Source organism: Ornithorhynchus anatinus, chromosome 5 (genome assembly GCF_004115215.2).
Source record: "Ornithorhynchus anatinus isolate Pmale09 chromosome 5, mOrnAna1.pri.v4, whole genome shotgun sequence".
In the NCBI taxonomy this organism is placed as follows: Eukaryota; Metazoa; Chordata; class Mammalia; order Monotremata; family Ornithorhynchidae; genus Ornithorhynchus; species Ornithorhynchus anatinus.
Window position 1 is genome coordinate 17724172 of NC_041732.1, and position 21749 is coordinate 17745920.

Here is a 21749-nt window from a genome sequence, read left to right on the forward strand (position 1 = left end):
ACCGACTGATTGATTAAATTAAATTAATGCCTGGTTAAATTAATGTCTGCCTTCCTGTCTAAACTGTAAACTTGTTGTGGGCAGGGAATGTGTCTGTTTATTGTTCACTGTGCTCTCCCAAGAGTGTAATAGGGTGCTTTGCACACAGCGCGCGCTCAATAAATACGACTGAATGAATGAACATCGAAACCGCTTAACAAATACAATTTAATAAAAACGAAAGGTGTGTCATCAAAGTCTTAAAAGTGCTGACCTGTCTGTCATGGCTTTGATCATGGACTGGAATAGGCAGGGAACGAATCTGCTAATCCTGGTGTATGGTCCTCTCCCAACTGCTTAGTCCAGTGCTCTGCTCATAGTAAGCACTTAATTATAATAATGATAATAATAATAATAATGATAATAATAATGATGATGGTATTTGTTAAGCGCTTCCTATGTGCGGAGCACTGCTCTAAGCGCTGGGGTAGATACAGGGTAAGCAGGTTGTCCCACATGAGGCTCACAGTCTTCATCGCCATTTTACAGATGAGGTCACTGAGGCACAGAGAAGTTAAGTGACTCGCCCACAGTCACGCAGCTGACAAGGTCATCAGGTTGTCCCACGTGAGGCTCACAGTCTTCATCCCCATTTTCCAGAGGAGGGACGTGAGGCCCAGGGAAGTGAAGCGACTTGCCCAGGGTCACACAGCAGACCGGTGGCGGGGCCGGGATGAGAACCCAAGTCCTCTTACTCCCAAGGCCGGCCTCTTGTCCTTAGGCCATGCTGCTTCAATCCAGACCACTGATTGAGCGATTGAATCGGTCTTTCTCACGGGTGGCTTAAAGACAGGTCGGTCCTAGAGACTTCCTCGGGGGGAGACTGAAGCCCCCCATCCTCCGGCCCCCCACTCCTCTCCTTAACCAGCGGGACCCCCGTTCCGGCTCCGAGCCGCGCTCTAAGCGCCCGCTTAGAGAAAGCTCCCCGGGAGTTACGTCTTCCCCACCCCTTGGCCCCCGGCCCGTCTCGGGGCTCGAGCCATCTGCTGATTCGAAATGCCTGCGGCCAGAGGAGATAGAGCTCGGGCCTGGAAATCAGACCGGACCCGGGTTCTAATCCCGCCTCAGCCACCCGTCTGCCGTGGGACCTCGGGGAAGTCACCTCACCTCTCTGGGCCTCAGTTACCTCGCTGCTGAAATGGGGATTAAGGCTGTGGGCCCCACGTGGGACGGGATTAATTCATATCCTCCCCATCGCTCAGTACAGTGCTCGGCAAATGGGAGGCGCTCCACCGATACCATTTAAAAACGACGACGACAAAAACCCCCCTAGGGGCCCGGCCCGCCCGCAGCCACGGCCGTTCCCTCGCTTACCCGCCCTGTCCGACGACAGGTATGATCTTCACATTTTGTTGAACGTTATCTCCGTTCTTCTTCTTGGCATAGTACATCCCTTGCCACTCCTAGGAATGGGGTTCAAGCACAAATTGGGTTCGATCACTCCCCCGACCAGTGGGATTTCTCGAGTGCTGACTACGTCCTGGGCTCTCGGGAGAGTCCGGTCCGACCCGATCCCCGCCCGCGGTGAGCTTTGCGGGCTAGCGGGGCAGACGGACGTCGACGTAATCCGTATCTTTAAATAATGTATGTTCCGAAATGGAATCCTTTTCCCACTTGGATCGCTTTGACACTCTCCCCACCCTCTCCCTTTTTTTTTGAGCCTCATGTGGGACAGGGACTATGTCCGACCTGATTATCTTGTATCTAAAAAAAAAGAGGGAAGAGGAGGAGGAGGAACCTGATTGACTTGTATCTACCCCAGCGTTCAGTACGGTGCCCGGCACACAGTAAGCGCTTCACAGATACCACGCGATTATTATTATTACTATCCAACACCCCCCGCATTCTCCCCAGCTTCCAAGTCGTATCTCCTCCAGAAAACCTTCCCAGACTAAGCTCCCATCTGCCCCACCCTAGTTCCCCTCCCTTCTGCAGCACCTATTGTAAGAACAATAAATAAATGGTGGTATTTGTTAAGCGCTTACTATTTGCCAAGCACTGTTCTAAGCGCTGGGGGACACAAGGTGATCAGGTTGTCCCACGTGGGGCTCACAGTTTTAATCCCCATTTTACAGATGAGGTAACTGAGGCACAGAGAAGTGAAGCGACTAATAATAATGGTATTTTTTAGGGGCTTACTATGTGCCAGGCATTGTTCTAAGCACTGAGGGGGAGACAAGCAAATCGGGTCGGACAGAGTCCCTGTCCCACGTGGGGCTCACGGTCTTAATCCCCATTTTACGGATGAGGGACTGAGGCATGGAGTGGTGAAGCCCAAGGACACAGAGCATTCATTCATTCACTCAGTAGTATTGATGGAGCGCTTACTATGTGCAGAGCACTGTACTGAGCGCTTGGAATGGACAATTCGGCAACAGAGAGAGACACTGACGGGCTCACGGTCTAATCGGGGGAGACAGTCGGACAAAAACAAGACAACTTAATCACGATAAAAAGAATCAAGGGGATGGATGGGGGGGGGGGGGAGTCAGGATTAGAACCCATGACCTTCTGATTCCCAGGCCTGTGCTCTGTCCACTTCACTGTGCGTCTGAGCCTGTCCCCTTTAAGCGTTCAGATACTCACCCGACTGCCAAAGCCCTTGGGTACTCATATCTGTATATATTTTCATTACCCTATTTATTTTGTTAATGAGATGTACATCACCTTGCTTCTATTTATTTGCTATTGTTTTAATGAGACGTGCATCTCCTTGATCCTATTTATTGCTATTGTTCTTGTCCGTCTCCCCCGATTAGACCGTAAGCCCGTCAAAGGGCAGGGACTGTCTCTATCCGTTACCGATTTGTCCATTCCAAGCGCTTAGTACAGTGCTCTGCACATAGTAAGCGCTCAATAAATACTGTTGAATGAATGAATATCTGGATTGCTTCCCTGACCAGTAGATCATTTTTCACGTCGATCTCCCCTGCTAGATTATAAGGTCCACGAGGGCCACGCTTAGTCGTCGTAATAAAAATGAAAACGATAATTACGGTGTTCGTCAAGCGCTTACCGTCTGCCAGGCACTGTACTGAGCGCTGGGGTGGACACGAGCAGATCGGGTCGGGCGCAGCCCCTGTCCCGCACGGGGCTCACGGCCTTCGTCCCCATTTCGCAGACGAGGTGACCGAGGCCCGGAGAAGTGAAGCGGCTTGCCCGGGGCCACCCGGCAGACAGGCGGCGGAGCCGGGATCAGGACCCACGACTCTGCGACTCCCAGGCCCGCGCGCTGGCCGCTACGCCACGCTGCTCACTGCGCTCTCCCAGGCGCTTAATACAGTGCACTGCGTTGGGTCGGTCCCCCAAAAATACCACTGACTGCGACCGGGGGCAGGTGAGAGCAAGTCAGGAAAAGAAACTTAGAAGGACGCGTCAAGGAACGCCACCCCGGGGGGGGGGGGGAGGCGCAAGCCCGGTACTCACCTTTCCTATCTTTATGCACGAATTGATAGTATCCAGGAAATCCGCTTTTTTCTCATTTATAGGCACTTCTGTTAACTCCTTCCCTATTAACTCGCTCGACTGGTAGCCCATTGCCGTTTCAAAGGCCGGATTCACGTACTGGCAGACGGGGAGCGAAAAGAGAAAGCTCATTATTCACCGCTTCCATCCACCTGCCCGTCCCACCGGCCGGCCCCTTCGGCCTTCCATCCGCCCACCCCACCGCCGGCGATCCGTCCGGCCGTCCGGCGTGGCCGAGTGGATACGGCGCACACCTGGGAGTCGGAGGCCCCGGGTTCTAATCCCAGCCCGGCCCCTTGTCTGCTGGGTGATCTCGGGCAAATCACTTCGCTTCTCTGGCCCTGGGTTCCCTCGTCTGTAAAATGGGGATGAAGACTGCGCGCCCCATGTGGGACGTGGACTGCGTCCAACCCGATCGGCTTCTGTCTGCCCCAGTGCCTGGCGCTTAACAAATACCTTATGTAATAATAATAACCCACCCACCGAGCAGGAAGGATCTATCCACGTACGGATTATATAGCAAGGGACCCTAGGGGAGACAGCCTGGGCCTCGGAGTCAGTGATGATAATAACGATGATGGTACTTAGTAAGCGCTTACTACGTGGCAAGCACTGTTCTAAGCGCTCGGGTAGATGCGAGGTTGGACCCGGTCCCCGTCCCACCTGGGGCTCGCAGTCTTCATCCCCATTTTACAGGTGAGGGATCGGAAGCCCAGAAGCGAAGTGACTTGGCCACGCGGCGGAGCGGAAATTAGAACCCAGGTCCCGCCAATTCCCAGGCCCGGGCTCGATCCACGAGGCCACGCTGCTTCGTCCGGCGTGCTCGGGTCCTGGAGGTGCAGCGCTCGCTAGCCGCCGCTCTTCCACCCCACCGGTTCTTCCGCTTCCCTCACCCCTGGAGATCCCGGAGGGGAGGCCAGCGGGAGCCCGCTTCAACCGCTGCATCGGGGCAAGAGAAGCAGTGGTGCCTGGCGGATAGCGCCCAAGCCAGGGAATCAGAAGGACGTTACCGGAGGCACGGCTCCTCCATCAAACCCGAGGCTGTGCGGGGACTGAGAGGAAGTACGGCACATCTTGCTTCTGGCCTGGTGGTCAATCAGTCGTATTGATTGAACGCTTACTGTGTGCAGAGCACTGTACTGAGTGCTCGGGAGGGTGCAATATAATAATAAACAGACACATTCTCTGCCCACAGTGAGCTTACAGTCTACAGGGGCTTTGCAGCCTCCAAGGGGCTTCATCAGTCATATTTAATGACCCCTTACTGTGTGCAGAGCACTGTACTAAGCGCTTGGGAGACTGCAATACACCCGTAAACACACACATTCCCCGCCCATCTTGTCTGAGCCTCCTAAACACACACGTTCTCTTCAAGGGGCAAGAAAATGAGTTTCTTAAACCTCAGTGAGCGCTCCATCTTCTAGCGTGGCCTACCGACAGAGCACGGGCCTGGTAGACAGAGGGACCTGGGTTCTAATCCCGGCTCTGCCACTTGGCTGCTGCGTGACCTTGGGCAAGTCACTTCACTTCTCTGGGCCTCAATTGCCTCCTCTGTAAAATGGGGATGAAGACTGTTGAGGCCCATGTGGGACGGGGACTGTGTCCAACCTGATTTGCTCGTGTCTACCTCAGTGCTTAAAACGTAGCACTTAACAGATATCATCATCGTCATCATTATTCCCCAACTTGCTTTCTCCCCCAAAAACCGGGGCAAGATTTTAAGCTTTAGGGCAGGTTGGGTACCCACCTGAATTATATGATCTTCGCTTGTAATTTCAATGGCTTCTTGACTTTTCTCTAACGCTGTAAATATGGAATTACAAGCCCTGCGGGAAGAGGAAACAACAGATTAGAATAAGGATCAAATGTCACTTCGCCCGCCCGGTACGGCCCTTAAACGGTTTAAACTGGGATCAGTCGGAGCAGCAAGACCGTCTTGCGGATCTGAACCGCAGTCAGGATCTTTTGACAGTCAGTCAGTGGTATTTTTTTTGAGTACTTGCTGTGCACAGAGCACTGTAGCACACTCTTGGGAGAGTACAAGGGCCCGGGAGTCAGAAGGACCTGGGATCGAATCCCAGCTCCACCACTTGGGCAAGTCACTTTCACATCTCCGGGCCTCAGTTCCCTCATCTGTAAAATGGGGATTAATAACTTTGAGCCCCACGTGGGACGTAGACTGGGTCCAACCTGAATAGCCTGTATCTACCCCAGTACGGCACCTGGAACATAGCAGGCGCTTAACAAATACCATAAAAAAAAAAAGATGATCCCTGCCCACAGGAAGTTTACAATCTAGTCATTCTTAGAGCTTGGGTGGTTACAACAAAAACTAGGAGAATTTTCTCCCCTCCTTGCCTGCATCTGCACACTGACATCTGCTGAAGCCGGCCTACAGAGCTGCCTGCGGAAAAATCAATCAGGTACATTTACTGAACACCTACTGTGGGCAGAGGACTGTACTCGGCGCTCGAGAGAGTACAACAGAAAAGGGTTGGTAGACAAGTTCCCTGCCCACGATGAGCTTACAGTCGAGAGCAGGAGACAGACGGTAACATGAATACAGAAATGACAGAGGTGGACAAAAGTGCGGCGGGGCTGGGAGGGAGGACGAAGGAAGGGAGCGGGTCAGGGCGACGCGGAAGGGAGTGGGAGAAGAGGAAACGAGGGCCTCTTGGAAAAGATGGGCCTTCGTTAAGGCTTTGAAGCAGGGGAGAGTCCGCCTGGGGGAAGGAGGGCGTCTCGGGCCAGGGGAGGGACGCGGGTCGGCCGCGAGATAGACGAGATGGGGGTACAGTGAGCAGGTTAGCACGAGAGGAGTGAGATGCGTGGGCTGGGTTGTAATACAGTAGTGGTTGTAGGAGAGTAGCGAGGTGAGGGAGGAGAGGGCAGGCGGGCTGAGGGCTTTGAGGCCAGTGTTGAGTAGGTTCCGTTTGCTGCGGAGGAGCAGTGTGGCCTAGCGGAAAGAGCGCAGACCTGGGAGTCAGAAGGACCTGGATTCTGATCCCGGCCGCTGTGTGGTTTTTCTGCAGGCAAGTCACTTCGCTACTCTGGGCCTCAGTTACCTCATCTGTAAAAGGGGGAGGAAGACTGTGAGCCCCTTGTGGGACAGGGACTGGGTTCGACCCGACTGGTTTGTATCCGCCTCAGCGCTTAGAGCGGTGCTTGACACGCAGTAAGCGCCGAACAGATGCCGTCGCCGTCGCCATCGGAAGGAACAGGGAGCGGGGAGGCGGAGCAGCCGAGACGGAGGAGAAGCTGAACGGAGGAGGAGGGAACTTTGGTTGCAACGAGGCTACGGGGGACAGCGTCTTAAAAGAGTGGAAACCCCCAGCGTTCCTAGTAGGGCATGAAAAGGTTCAGGGTGAGGTGCCCTGATTGGGGTGGCGGGGTTGGAGAACCCTGAGATTCTGCTGCCCGGATCCTTTTTCTACTTTTCCCCACTCCTCAAGAACGGACGGTCGCCCATCCACCTCCGCATCAAACGGAAACTCCTCACCGGCGGCTTTAAAGCCCTCGATCCCCTCGCCCCCTCCAACTCACCTCGCTGCTCTACCACGACCCGCGTGCTCCGCCCCTCTGACCTTCTCACTGCATCTCCATCTCCTCTATCTCGCCGCCGACGCCTCTCCTCCGCCCCGCCTGTGCCCCGGAATGCCCTCTTCCCTCATATCTTACGGCCGACCCTCCCCTACTCGAGGCCCATCTCCTCCAGGAGGCCTTCCTTGACTGAGCCCCTCTTTCCTCTTCTCCCATTCCCTTCTGCGTCGCCCTGACTCGCTCCCTCTGTTCTTCCCTCCTCCCAGCCCCACGGCACTTACGTACGTCTCTGTCATTTCTTTATTTCTATTCACGTCTGTCTCCCCCTCTAGACCGGAAGCTTGTTGTGGGCAGAGAACGTGTCAGCCAACTCTCTTCTGTTGTCCTCTCCCAAGCACTCAGTACAGCGCTCTGCCCAGAGTAAGCGTTGCACAGTCGGACTTAGAGATCGGATGGCTTCAGTTGGACATTAAGGAGGGCCCCATCTCAAAGGAGCTGGGCACCTCCAAAGCTGGCCTCTGTCCTCACCACAGCGACCAGACCCACGCAGTGGCAGAGGTGAACAATTTTTACGTCTTTACTGAGTGGTTCCTATGTGTGGAACACTGCACTAAGCGCCCGGGAAGAGGACAACAGAACAATCAGCAGACGCGTTCCCTGCCCACAGCGAGCTTACGTTTTAGAGGAGGACGCAGGCGTCGATAGCGATCGATAAATGCCAGGTACGGCCATAAAGGCTCTGGGGCCGGGAGAGGGGATGAATAAAGAGGGGCCAGTCAGGGCGCCGCAGAAGGGCGTGGGAGAAGAGGGGGAGCGGGCTGAGTCAGGACTTAGTTCCGCAGGGAGGCGCTCGGGGAACGGACACGCCAAGCGGATGCGGCGCAGGTGACCACGCGTCGGCGGAAGGGAACGCGGCCGACGTCGTTCTGCCCTCGGGTGGCACTCACGCCGCCCAGGGGTTTGACCGCGGGAGCCCGAGGGCCGGAGGGATTCTGTGGGCTGTTCCGCTGGGGGACCCAGGTAATAATGATAATAATAATGACGATGATGATTGTGGCATTTGTTAAGCGCTTACCGGGTGCCAGGCACCTCCTAAGCACGAGAGCGGGTACCGGCAAATGGAGTGGGACACAGTCCGTGTCCCTCAGGGGGCTCACAGCCTTCACGAGGCCCAGAGAAGTGAAGTGACCTGTCCAAGGTCACACAGCAGGGGAGCGGCGGGGCCTGGTTCAGAATCCAGGTCCTTCTGCCCCCCCGGGGCCCGTGTCCTATCCACTAGGTCACACTGCTAGTAAGCTCGGCTCTGCTCGGGTCTCGGAAGTCGGCGGACAAGCAGGGGGCCTACGGAGAAGACGCGACGTGGGCCAGGATCCAAAATTTGCCGCCGGCATCCTTGGCGAAGGGGAATGGGTGCCCGTCTCCCCTCCAGCTCGCTGTGGGCAGGGAATGGCTCTGTTTATCGTTCTACTGTCCACTCCCAAGTGCTCAGTACAGTGCCCGGAGCACTGTAAATAAATACGACTGACTGAAGGAATGAGAGTGGGGAAACCTTGGGATCCCGGCTAACGACACTCAGATGACTCGGCCCTCTTCCCCCCCACACCGTGGCGATGCCCTCTGGACCACCGGAACCGAGAAGGCTGGCCGGTTTCCGTTTAGAAGGACGGGAACGCTCTAGGGAATGCCGGAAGGACCTTAGTTTGAGCTGGGAGCGCACTTCTCCAAATTCCAGTTGGATGAGCTCGTTGTAGCAGGCCATGATATTGGAATTCTCCACGTAGCGCTAGAAAATAGGAAAAGCAGGAGACAGATCAGCCTTCGATGGGTTTCCAGACGTACTTACGTGGTCGGGAAGGAGGAGGAGGAGGAACTCTTCCTCCTGGGTCCGACACAGCCCCTCTAGGCCGTCGGGCACAGGGGTTGACTGTACGTTCCCTGACGGCAGGGATCGGCTCTCCTTACTGCACTCTTCTCTCGCAAGCGCTACGAAAAGCGCTCTGTCCAGCCTAAGTGCTCGCATTTAATGAGTTCTTACTGTGTGCAGAGCACTGTACTAAACGCTTGGGTGAGGACAACAGAACGATAAGCGGACGCGTATTCCCCGCCCGCGACGAGCTTACGGTCTACCGCTGATCAGTCGGTTTTCCAACACGTTTTCTCCCCCTCTAGACTGTAAGGTCGCTGTGGGCAGGGAACGGTCATATCGTACTCTCCCAAGCGCTCAGTGCAGTGCTCTGCACACAGTAAGAGATCAACAGATGCAACTGACTGCTTGTGGGGAATGTGCCTTCCAACTCTGTTACCCTGTTACGCTGCATTGTCCCGAGTGCTTAGTTCAGTGCTCTGCACACACATAAACGTTCAAAAAATATGACTGACGGAGAAGATGCCGTTTAAAACCCGGCAAAATTTTTCAAGGCAAAAGGGCAGGGGAGCTGAAGGAAACCAAACAGCCCTAGCAGCTTCTCCCAGAAAACTCCACGAGGCCCCACTTCATTCTCCGAGAGACGCTGGGGGTTTCGGAGAGGCGGAGAGGAGACACGGTGGCGTAGTGGCCGGAGCACGGGCCTGGGAGTCCGAAGGACCCGGGTTCTAATCCTGACTCCGCCACCTATCCGCTGTGTGACCCTGGGTAGGTCGCTTTATTTCTCTAGGCCTCAGCTGGAAAGCGGCGGTGAAGACAATGAGCCCCGTGTGGGAGAGGGATAACGTCCGGCCCGATTTGCCTGCGTCCACCCCAGCGCTTATGACGCTGCCTGGCACGTAGTAAGGACTTAACCAATACCACGATTATTAGTATTATTACTATTATTTAGGTGGACGGAGGGCGGTTCCCACATCAGCCCCTTGCACGCGGGGCCCGGAGGAATCCCGTAGCGGAAGTGGGGCGCCGTTACCGTGGAAACGCCCATCAGGGAACGGTAGGCTTCACCCAGGTTGGCGAAGGGGCTGGGCTCTCTGGTGTCTTTTGTCATTCTTTTTCTTTACGGTTTTTGTTAAGCACTTACTGCGTGTCAGGCACTGTACCAAGCGCTGGGGTAGACGCACGCTAATCAGGTTGGACACAGTCCTCATCCCACACGAGGCTCACGGTCTCAATCGGAAGCAGCGCGGCGGAGCGGCTAGAGCCCGGGGCCTGGCGGTCAGAAGGACCTGGGTTCTATTCCTGGCTCTGCCACGTGTCTGCTGTGTGACCTTGGGCCAGTCACTTCACTTCCCTGGGCCTCGGTTACCTCTTCTGTAAAATGGGGACTGAGACCGTGAGCCCCACGAGGGAATCCGTCCCGGCGCTTAGTGCCGTGCCCGGCCCGTGGAAAGCCCTAATCAAATGCCATGATTCTTGTGAATGTTTTTATTCCCCTGTCTTCCAGATGAGGGAACTGAGGCCCGGAGGAGTGAAGTGACTGGCCCAAGGTCAAGCGACGGACAAGGGGCAGAGCCGGGAGTATTTCCCACGTCCTTCTGCCTCCCAAGCCACCGGGCCCCGCTGCTTCTCGGCTCTTCGAAGGGCGGAAGGCGCAAAGCCCAGCAGCCTCGACATTCACCAAGGATGATCTCTTCAGAGTCGGCTTGTTTTGGAGTATTAAGCGCTCAAAGCAGTACCGTGGGCCGACTGATACGAGGACCCCGAAACGGGCCTTAAGATACTAATGGTGCAATTTATCGACGTAGCCCTTACTGTGAGCGCAGGGACTGTAGTAAGAGGGGGGAGAACCGGCCCGGGTGGGAATCAAACACTGGTCGCCCGTCTTTAACGGGGCTGGCAATCTAAGAGTTTCAGGGAGAAGAAGGGATTGGAGACGGGAGTGATGAAACGTGGAGACGTGTCACAGACAAACGGACGGACTGGGCTCCGCGTCTCGGCGGGGATGGAGGGGTCCGCGAGAAGCCGGGGCAAAGCCAGGAGGGGGAAGGCCCTCGGGGAAATGGGGAGGGGGAATTGGCCGACTCCTCGGAAACGTCGACCCTTCGCCGAGTGCTCCATTTCAGGCTTTCGTCTGACCACTTTTTGAGCCCGAAAGACGTCGGCTCGGTCGAGGGGCGTGATGAGATAATAACGATAACGATAATTACGGTACGAGTTGAGCGCTTGCGGGCCGCCGAGCACCGTTCCCGGCCCCGGAGCGGATACGGGTTCGTCGGGGTGGACACGGACCTTAAAACGGCACTCGGAGAGCAGCATGTGAAATGTGGGGAGGGAAAGACGACGGGGATTTTTTTCAAGGGATGTGCCCAACCCGATTAACTTGTATCTACCCCAGAGCTTTTAGATACGCTACCGGGACGATCGCAGGTGGAGGCGGGGCGTTGTGGGAGAGACGCGTCCGTGGCGTCGCTCTGGGTCGGAGACGACGGCGTAAGACGAGATATGACATGACCCCAGCGCTTGATAGGAAATTAATAGCTGTAGTATTTAAGCGCTTACTACGTGCCAGGCACCGTACTAAGCGTCAGTCGGGTTGGACACGGTCCCTATCCCCCGTGGGGCTCACGGTCTCAAGGCCCATTTTCCAGACGAGGTCACCGAGGCACAGAGCAGTGAAGAGACTTGCCCGAGGCCACCCAGCAGACAAGTGGCAGAGCTGGGATTAGAACCCACGATCTTCTGACTACTAAGCCCGTGCCCCGTCCGTTACGCCGTGCTGCTTCTCTGCGCTTACTACAGTGCCCGGCCCATAGAAGGCCCTCAACGAGTCCCATTAGAATTATTATTTCCATTAATATACTATAACAGCAGCGTGGCTCAGTGGCAAGAGCCCGGGCTTAGGAGTCAGAGGTCATGGGTGCGAATCCCGGCTCCGCCGCCTGTCAGCCGTGTGACTTTGGGCGAGTCACTCGACTTCTCGGTGCCTCAGTTCCCTCATCTGGAAAACGGGGATGAAGACCGTGAGCCTCCCGCGGGACAACCTGATGACCCTCGATCTACCCCAGCGCTTAGAACAGTGCTCGGCACACGGTAAGCGCTTAACAAATACCAACGCTGTTAATAATAGTACAATACTAATTATATTGCTAACCCTCCTCCCAGCCCCATAACACTTCTGTACACACCTGCAATTTATTTCTATTAACGTCTGTCTCCCCACCTCTAGACGGTCAGCTCGTTGTGGGCGGGGATCGCGTCAGTTTATCGCTGAACTGGACTCTCCCAAGCGCTTAGTACAGTGCTCTCAATGCTTAGTACAAGCGTTCAATACGTACGACTGAATGATGGAATGAATAATATTAATAATGCTAATAGTACTAACCATATTACCACCACTACTGATAATAACGGAAACTCCCCCAGTACCTATTGGGTGAAGACCTCAGGGTAAGAGCGGACTGAGAGAAGACGGTTGGGAACAGTCAGGCCGGGGCCTTTAGCTCGGCCTCAGTTTCCACGGGTCTTGGCAAAGACGCTCTGAACCGCATCAGTCGGGATAACCTTGGGCCGGTTTCTGCTCTTTGTTCTCTGTTTTAGTTGATGGCTGGGATTCTTTCCCCGAGAGGAACTTCTGCTTTTCCGGGATTTCTTATGAGTGGTTGCTGTGGGCCGGGCGCTGGACTGAGCACTGGGGTAGATGCAAGTTAATCGGTTGGACACCGTCCCCGTTCCGCCTAGGGCTCACAGTTTCGACCCCCATTTTACAGGTGAGGGAGCTGAGGCCCAGAGAAGCGACCCGCCCAAGGTCACGCAGCGGACAAGCGGCCGAGCCGGGATTAGAACCCAGGTCCTTCTGACTCCCGGGTCCGTGCTCCGTCCACGGGGCCGCCAACGCCGCAGTGAGTTGGTACCGTTAACAGCCCGTGCTAGGTGAGGCCCTCGACTCGGCCAGAACCGACCAGAGAAAACACCCGACATTTTCTGTAAACCGAGGGAGGGGGGGAAAAAAAGAGAAAATCGGGCCTCCTTTCTCTCCCTGGCACCACCCCGATCCCCGACTCATCCCCCTCTGGACTGTAAGCTCGCTGTGGGTGGGAAAGGTGTCCTCCCCAAGCGCTCAGTACAGTGCTCTGCAAGCGCTCAATAAATCCGACTGACCGACCGACTCCCACCACCCCAACTTCACGTCCCCGTAGGGCAGGTGGCCATCAAGGGGAAGAGCTTTGGGCCCAGGAACCGGAGGACCTGGAGTCTATGAGAAGCAGCGTGGCTCAGTGGAAAGAGGCCGGGCTTGGGAGTCGGAGGTCATGGGTTCGAATCCCGGCTCTGCCACTTGTCAGCTGTGTGACTGTGGGCAAGTCCCTTCACTTCTCTGGGCCTCAGTGACCTCATCTGTAAAATGGGGATGAAGACCGTGAGCCTCACGTGGGACGACCTGATGACCCTGTATCTACCCCCGCGCTCAGAACAGCGCTCTGCACATAGTAAGCGCTTAACAAATACCGACATGATGATGATGATGATGATGATGATTATTAATAATCCCGCCTCAGCCTGCCGTATGACCAAGGGCTAATCACTTCCCTTCTCCGGACCTCAGCTTTTAGTACAGCGCCCGGCACGTAGAGAGCGCTTACCCAAGGCCACAGTTGTTATCATTATCATTAGCCGCCTCGTCTGCAAAATGGGGCTTCAGTCCCCGTTCTCCCTCCTACTTGACCGGGAGCTCCACGTGGGACAGGGACTGGGTCTCACCTGATTAACTCGTATCAACCCCAGAGCTCAGAGCAGCGCTCGACGCATAGTAAGCGCGGACCAAATAGCATTTCAAACCAAAAAAGAAAACCATCCAGTGACCCGACGCAGGCTCTCGCGGACGGATCCCGCCCTTCTGTGGCCGGGAGGTCGGTACACACCCGGGTAAAGCCGGCCACAAGGAGAGGCATCACGGAGGCTTCTTCCCGCTCTCCCCTGGAAGAAACAACAGGCGGTCAGCTGCCCTCCTCACCAACTCCGGCGCCCCGGGCCTCGTTCCCACTCCCCGAGACCCCTGCTTTAACCGCGGCAAACCAATAAATATCATCGATTGATTGATTGACTGATTCTCTCTCCCCTTCTAGACTCTAAGCTCAGGGTGGGCAAGGAGCGGGTCTGCCAACTCGGTGTTACTTAGAACAGTGCTCGGCACGCAGTCAGCGCTCGGTAAATAGCGTTGACGATGACGACGACACCGCCCCAGGCGCTCAGTACAGTGGTCAGGTCACCTGTGATCTCCTTCTCACCAAATCCAAGGGCCTCTACTCCATCCTAATCCTCCTCGACCTCTCAGCTGCCTTCGACGCCGTCGGCCACCTCCTCCTCCCGGAAACCTTATCCAGCCTCGGCTTGGCCGACCCTGTCCTCTCGCGGTTCTCCTCCTACGTCTCTGGCCCCTCATTCTCGGGCTCCTTCCCGGGCTCCTCCTCTGCCACCCACCCCCTAATTGTGGGGGTCCCTCCAAATTCATTTCTGAGTCCTAGTCTTCATCTACGCCCACGAGAACTCAGTCGGTCTTCAACCTCCATGCGGATGACCCCCAAATCTCCATCTCCAGCCCCGATTTCTCTCTCTCTGCACTCTCGCCGTTTCCCCCGCCCTCGTCGCCTCAGATTAACATGTCTGAAACAGAACCTCTTACCTTCCCACCCAAACCCTGTCCTCCCCCTGATTTTCCCATCACTGTAGATGGCACCACCGTCCTTCCTGTCTCACAGGCTTCTCCCTCGACTCTCCTCTCTCATTCAACCCATATATTCAATCCACCTCTAGATCCTGCCGGATCGACCTTCACGATGTCGCCCAGATCCGCCCGCTCCTCTCCATCCAAGCTACTGCTACGTTAGTCCAGTTGGTTTTCCCGGCCCGCCTTGACCACTGCATCAGCCTCCTCGCCGACCTCCCTGCCTCCCGTCTCTCCCCCCTCCTGTCCATACTTCGCTCTGCTGCCCGGGTCATTTTTCCGCAAGACCGTCCGGTCCCTGTTTCCCCACTCCCCAGGAACCTCCGGAGGTTGTCCACTACCTCCGCGTCAAACAGAAACCCCTTGCCGTCGGCTTTAAACCTCTCCATCCCTTTGCCCCCTCCCACCTCACCTCACTTCTGTCCTACCGCAAGCCAGCCTGCACACGTCCCTCCTCTGATGCCAACCTTCTCGCTGTGCCTTCGCCTTGGGCCTCGATCACGCCACCGACCTCTCGTCCACGTGCTGCTTCCGGCCTGGAGCGCCCTACCTCCTCATATCCAACAGACAGTGCCTCTCCCGCCTTCTTCAAAGCCTTATTGAGGGCCCGTCTCCTCCAAGAGGCCTTCCCGGTCTAAGCCCTCTTCTCCTCTCCTCCCGCTCCCCTCTGCGTCCCCCGATTTGCTCCCTTTGTTCTCCCCCCTTCCCAGCCCCGCGGCACTTATGTCCGCCTCTGTCATTTATTTATCTCTGTTAACGTCTGTCTTCCCGTCTAGACTGTAAACGCATAGTGGGCAGGGAATGTGTCCGTTTATTGTTTTACTGCCCTCTCCCGGGTGTTTAACACAGTGCTCCGCACACAGTAAACACTCAATAGAGATGACTGACCGACCGCTCCGCACACAGTAAGCACTCAGATACCATCCGCTGACCGACTGAGCTCATTTCCCTCCAGACTTTCCCCGCTTAAAGTAAAGAGACGGGCCATTTACCTTCGAACGACACCAACGATCACCGTGTTTTCTGAGGATTTTGTTGTTCGGATGGACCTTAAAATAGAAAGGGAGATCACCTTAAAATTCCAACAAAAATGAGCTGTAAATGTCGGCTAAGTCTGCAGAATTCCAAAAAGCTCCCAAGACGCGATGGCCTAAGTCGCAAAAAGCGCAGCGTCGGATTGTAAATCCCTCGAGGGTAGGTCACGTCTTCTCCTGGACGTGCCCTAGCGCTAAGTGCAAGGCTCTGCACACGGTTAGGGTCTCAGGAATCACTACTGATCGATGGGCAACGACCCATCGATCGATCGGGCTGCCAAGAGGGAGGCTCGAAAGAGACGGGGCAGGGCTGGGCCAATATAATCCTTGTTGTACTTTGCCAAGCGCTCGGTACAGTGCTCTGCACACAGTAAGCGGCTCAATAAATATGATAATAAATAAATACTTTATTTATAATTTATTTAAAGTGCTCAATAAATATGGTTGAATGATCCAACCTTAAACAAAAACCTCGGGGCAAGTACGTGTTGACTAAACGCTCTTATCCAACCTGCTGGCAGGGTTTCTCATTCAGGCGTGACCTGGAGGGCAGAGCCCGGGCCCGGGAGTCGGGAGGACCTGGGTTCTAATCCCGGCTCCGCCGCTCGTCTGCTGTGTGACCTCGCTCGCTGTGGGCAGGGGACGTCTCTGTTTCTTGTTGTCTTGTTCTGTCCTCTCCCACGCACTTCGTACAGAGCTCTGTAATCGCTCAATAATGTAAACTCGCTGTGGGCAGGGAACGTGTATGTGTATCGTTATACTGTACTCTCTCAGGCGCTTAGCATAGTGCTCTGCACGCAGTAAGTGCTCAATAAACATGACTGAATGAAATACGATTCAATGAACAGATGAATGAACGGAACTTGGGCAAGTCACTTCACTTCCCTGGGCCTCGACTCCCTCGTCTGCAGAATGGGGATTCAACACCTCTTCCCCCTCCTCCTTAGACCGTGAGCCCCACGTGGGACCCGACGGTCCCGTAACAGTAACAATAACGGTATCTGCAGAACGCTTACTGTGTGCCAGGGACTGTACTAAGCGCCGGGGTGGATACCAGCAAATCGGGCTGGCCGCAGTCCCTCTCCCACATGGGGCTCACTGTCTCGATCCCCCTTTTCCAGACGAGGTCTAACCGAGGCACAGAGAAGGGAGTGACTTGTCCGAGGTCACCCGGCAGACGCGTGGCGGAGCCAGGAGTAGAACCCATGACCTTCCGACTCCCAGGCCCGGGCTCTAACCCAACTACGCCACGCCGTTCCTACCCCAGCGCTCAGTACGGTGTTCGACCCGTTGTAAGTGCTTAAATACCGCCATTGTTATTTTTCTCTGGGCCTCGGTTTCCTCCTCTGTCATATGGGGATTCGATACCCATTCTCCCGCCCGCTTAGAAGGCCAACCCCACGGGGGACAGACATCCGGCCAGGTGTGCCGCCCTCCGTCCCCGGCGCCCACCTGCACAGGGCTTCCGCATCCAACTGCCGGGTGTGCCGGTGGTCGATGACGACGATCTCGTGGTGCTTGTCCAGAAAACATTCCAGCGCGGACTGAGGGCTCTTGGCCACTGTGCACGTGAACCCCGCCTTCTCACAGGCCAGGCAGAACCCGTTACTCTGATTATCTTCTTTGGCAAACACTAAGAGTACCTGCGGAGGACCAACGAGAGGAAACGTTTAGGGCCGACCACCGACCGAACCCCGCCTCTTCTACACGGGCGCTCCGGTTTTCGCCCCGTGGGGGACAGGGAACGCGTCCCTTCTATTGTTCTCCAAGCACCCAGTAAGGTGCTCGGCACCCAGTAAGTGCTCAATAAATCCGATCGATCGACTATATTTAGGTCTTTCTTCCCCTCTAGACTGTGAGCTTGCTGTGGGCAGGGAACCGTGCCTGTTCTATTTTTCCAGTGTACTCTCCCAACCGCTCAGTACAGTACTCGGCACCCAGTAAGCACTCAATAAATAGGATGGATGGCCTATTTATAGTAACGTCTGTCTTCCCCGCTCTACGGTAAGCTCATTTTGGGCAGGGGCCGTGTCAGTTCTATTGTTCTGTTGGACTCTCCCAAGTGCTAGGCACACAGTAAGAGCTCAATAAATACGACCGATTGACTATTTAACGTCTATCTTCCCCTCTAGACTGTAAGCTCACTCCGGGCGGGGAACGCGGCTGTTCTATTGGACTCTCCCAAGCGCTTAGTACAGCGCTCGGCATCCAGTCAGTACAAATAAATACGATCGAGTGACTACATTAACGTCTGTCTTCCCCTCTAGACCGTAGGCTCATTTTGGGCGGGGAACGTGTCTCTCCTCGTGTTCTTCTGGACTCTCCCAGGCGCTCAGTACAGTACCTGGCACCCGGGAAGTGCTCAATAAATACGACTGACTGCCTGACTGCCCGGTCGGTGCTCAAGACTTTCTCCCCCAATCTCCCTTCCTCCTTGACCTCTCCAGTCAGGCACAGCTCTCCACCGTCACCGAGACCGGGCTCGCTCAGTACGACGGCGTCTCCCCCTGCCTCTCTCTCCCGCCGGGGCGGGGGAGTCTCATCTTCTCCCGCTCCCCACCCCGCAGCGGGGAAAGGGAGGGTCGTCGGCGAGCTCCTGACCCCGTAACGCCGCTCCCGGTGGGCCCACCAGCTCGCAGAACTCTACCCGAGCCCCGCCGGCTCGCACAGAGCTCTGCGCTCGCAGACGTCTCTCCCGGCTCACGCAGAGCCCCACGGCCGAGCGGACAGAGCCCGGGCCTGGGAGTCGGCAGGTCACGGGTTCTAATCCCGGCTCCTCCACTTGACTGCTCTGTGACCTTGGGCAAGTCGCTTCACTTCTCTGGGTCTCATCTGGAAAATGGGGATGAAGACTGTGAGCTCCATGCGGGACAGGGACTGTGCTCAATCTGACTTGCTCGTATCCAGCTCAGCGCTTGGTGCGGGGTCTGACGTACAGTAAGCGCTTAACAAATACCAGAGTTATTATTGTTATTATTACCAGCTCCCGGAGGGCCCTGCCAGTCGACAGTAGGTCCAACGTCAAGGAGGGGGGCTCGTCAGCTCCCAGTGGCCTGGACAAGCTCACAGAAGGCCTCACTAGATCACAGTATGGGTAAGGAGCGGGGAGACCATTTTCCTTTGCTGGGCCCCAAGGTCAGTTCTCTGGGGCAATAACAGCAATAATAATAATAATAACTGGCATTTGTTAAGCACTTACTATGTGTCAGGCACTCGGGCGAATACAGGCCAAGGGGGATGGACACAGTCCTTGTCCCAGATGGAGCTCACTGTCTTAATTCCCATTTTACAGATGAGGGAACTGAGGCCCAGAGAAGTGGAGGGTCACACAGTAATAACTGAGGCCTGAGAAGTGACTTGACTCATCCTCCAGCCTGTAAGCTGGTTGTGGGCAGGGAACGTGTCCGTTTATTGTTGTTCTGTCCTCTCCCAAGCGCTTACTACGGTGCTCTGCACACAGTCAGTGCTCAGTAAATACGACCGACCGACTCAAGGTCGCACGGCAGACAAGCGGCCGAGCCGGGTTCGGGAACCAGGTCCTTCCGACTCCCAAGCCCGAGCTCTATCCACTAGGTCCTGCCGCTTCTCCCGCGGAGCTGAATACGTCAACCGCGCGGAGATCCTGAAGCAGCCGGGGGCTCGGGGCTTCCTGAGGAAACGTCCCGACGCTGCGCCCCTGCTCCGTCTGCTCTGATCACCAGTCCCCGGAATCCCGTGACCCTTCTGGGCAGGTGCCCATGGGCCATCGGGGGGAGGGCGGAGACGGGGGTGGCTCCTGGTACGGCGTTCGTGGCTGAGGTCAGCCCAGCGGCCGGACCCTCCCAGCTGGACACAAAGGCCCCAGCACCGCATCCCGTCTACCCCGAGCTGGGTCTGTTTCTGCCCCCAGGTTTGAGAGGCCCATTTGTGGGACTGGTCGGGGTGGGGAGGGGGGCAGATAATAAAAATAATAATAATCGTGGTATTCGTTAAGCGCTTACTATGCATGACTCAGCGGAAAGAGCCTGGCACTTGGGAGTCAGAGGTCATGGGTTCTAATCCCGACTCCGTCACTTGTCAGCTGTGTAACTTTGGGCATGTCACTTCATCTGGAAAATGGGGTTTGAAACTGCGAGCCCCACGTGGGACAGGGACTGTGTCAACCCAATCTGCTTGTATCCACCCCAGCGCTTAGTACAGTGCCTGGCACAGAGTTAAGCGCTTAACAAATGCCATAATTATTATCATTATTATTATTATTGTTATTACTGGGGCCTGTGGATAGAGCACTGGCCCAGGAATCGGAAGGACCTGGATTCTCATCGTGGCTCTGCCACTTGTCTGCTTGTCGTGACCCTGGGCAAGTTATTCCACTTCTCTGGGCCTCAGTTCCCTCACCTGGAAAATGGGGATTAAGATGCACGGAACAGGTCTACCAATCTGTTATACTGTACTCTCCCAAGCGCTTAGTATGGTGCTCGGCACGCAGTGAGTGCTCAATAAATACGATTGATTGATTAAGACTGTGAGCCCCATGCGATACAGGGACTTTGTCCGACCTGATTATCTTTTTTTTTTTTCCTTGGTTGTTAAGCGATTACTATGTGCCAGGCACTGTACTGACCACGGGAGTAGATTTAAACTAATCAGATTGGACAGAATCCCTGTCCCACACGGCGCTCACAGTCTTAATCCCCACTTTACAGATGAATAACCGAGGCCCGGAGAAGCGGTGACCTGACTTGTCCTCTAGACTGTAAGCTCGCTGTGGGCAGGGAATGTGTCTGTTTATTGTTACACTGTCCTTTCCCACGCGCTCAGTACAGTGCTCTGCACACAGTAGGCACTCGATAAATACGAGTTACTGACTGACTGATCCAAGGTCACACAGCAAACAAGCAGCAAAGCCGGGATGAGAACCCAGGTCCTTCCGACTCACAGGCCGGTGCTCTCTCCCCTAGGTTCCGCTGCTTCTCCATCGCTTTGTATCTACCCGGCGCTCAGTGCTTTAACAAATACCATCAAAAAAAAAAAAGGTTAATCGGGTTGGGCCCGCGTGGGGCTCACGGACTTAACAAATATAAGTAAAAAAGAAAAAGATGGGGAGCCAGACCGCAGAACTGGGGTTGGGAGGAGGGAGAGGACCTGGACCCTCGATACCCCACCTGTAGACATGATTCACAAGTGTCCCGTAGCTGCCCCCCACCCCCAACCTCAAAGAGAAAGCCCCCACGGGGTGTCTACTGAGCCTCGGCCTTGCTTAGGCCGAGCCCTTCCCGATCCCTCTGCCTGGATCCGAGGGAGAATCCCGTCCCTCGCGCCCGTGTGTGTGTGCGTGGGCGGCCCAGACGGCCAGGCGGGGCATCGGGGGCATCCGGGCAGCTGGGCGCTCGTTACCTGAAGCTGATCTTGGTGGAACCTCATGGGCCCGAACTGCACGTCCGCCGCCGCTGCCTGTGAGGAGGAGAGGAGGAGGGAGAGACCGGTCAACTCCAGTGCCAACGGCCTCCTCCCACCGACGAAAACCCACTTCGAAAGAGCCCCCCACCCAACAGGCTCAGGCTCAGGGGCTGGATGGCTGAGCGGGTCGGGGGGAAGAGAATCCGTTCCTCGTAACCACAGGGGCAGCGCCGCCCCTCACCGCATTTTTTTTAAAATGGTAGTTGTTAAGTGCTTACTAACCCACCCCACCCACCCATAGATGCTTTTTGCCCTCCTGCCCCCTCTCCTAGACTTCTCCTCTCTGTCTCTCCTCATGCTCCGGGCCCATTGCCGTGTATTCTCCCAAATGCTCTGCACACAGTAAGCGCTCAGTAAATACTACTGACTATGGGCTACCTACTGAGAGCTCACCTCCTCCAAGAGGCCTTCCCAGACTGAGCTTCCCCTTTTGCCTCTGCTCCCTCTCTGCCCCCCCCCTTCACCTCCCCTCAGCTAAGCCCCCTTTCCCTCTGCTCCTCCCTCTTCCCCTCAGCACTGTGCTCATTTGGATATATTTTTATTACCCTATTTATTTTGTTAATGAGGCGTCCATCCCCTTGATTCTATTTACCGTGATTAAGTTGTCTTGTGTTTGTCCGTCTGCCTCCCCCGATTAGACTGTGAG

The 21749-nt window shown here is 55.6% G+C and overlaps 1 protein-coding gene across 2 annotated transcripts in view; it reads right to left on the reverse strand.

Annotated features, from left to right (window-relative positions):
• Positions 1–21100, reverse strand: part of PDE8A (phosphodiesterase 8A) — a 44515-nt gene extending 23415 nt beyond the window's left edge. For both annotated transcript variants that reach the window (XM_029065999.2, XM_029065998.2), the window contains exons 1-8: positions 21041–21100; positions 17117–17307; positions 15623–15679; positions 13828–13882; positions 8739–8827; positions 5252–5330; positions 3466–3603; positions 1354–1442 (exon numbers count right to left, since the gene is read on the reverse strand). In XM_029065999.2, coding sequence (XP_028921832.1) covers positions 1354–1442; positions 3466–3603; positions 5252–5330; positions 8739–8827; positions 13828–13882; positions 15623–15679; positions 17117–17307; positions 21041–21067 — 725 coding nt within the window. In that variant the 5' untranslated portion in view covers positions 21068–21100. The remainder of the gene's footprint in view (positions 1–1353; positions 1443–3465; positions 3604–5251; positions 5331–8738; positions 8828–13827; positions 13883–15622; positions 15680–17116; positions 17308–21040) is intronic.
• Between the last annotated feature and the right edge of the window lie 649 nt (positions 21101–21749).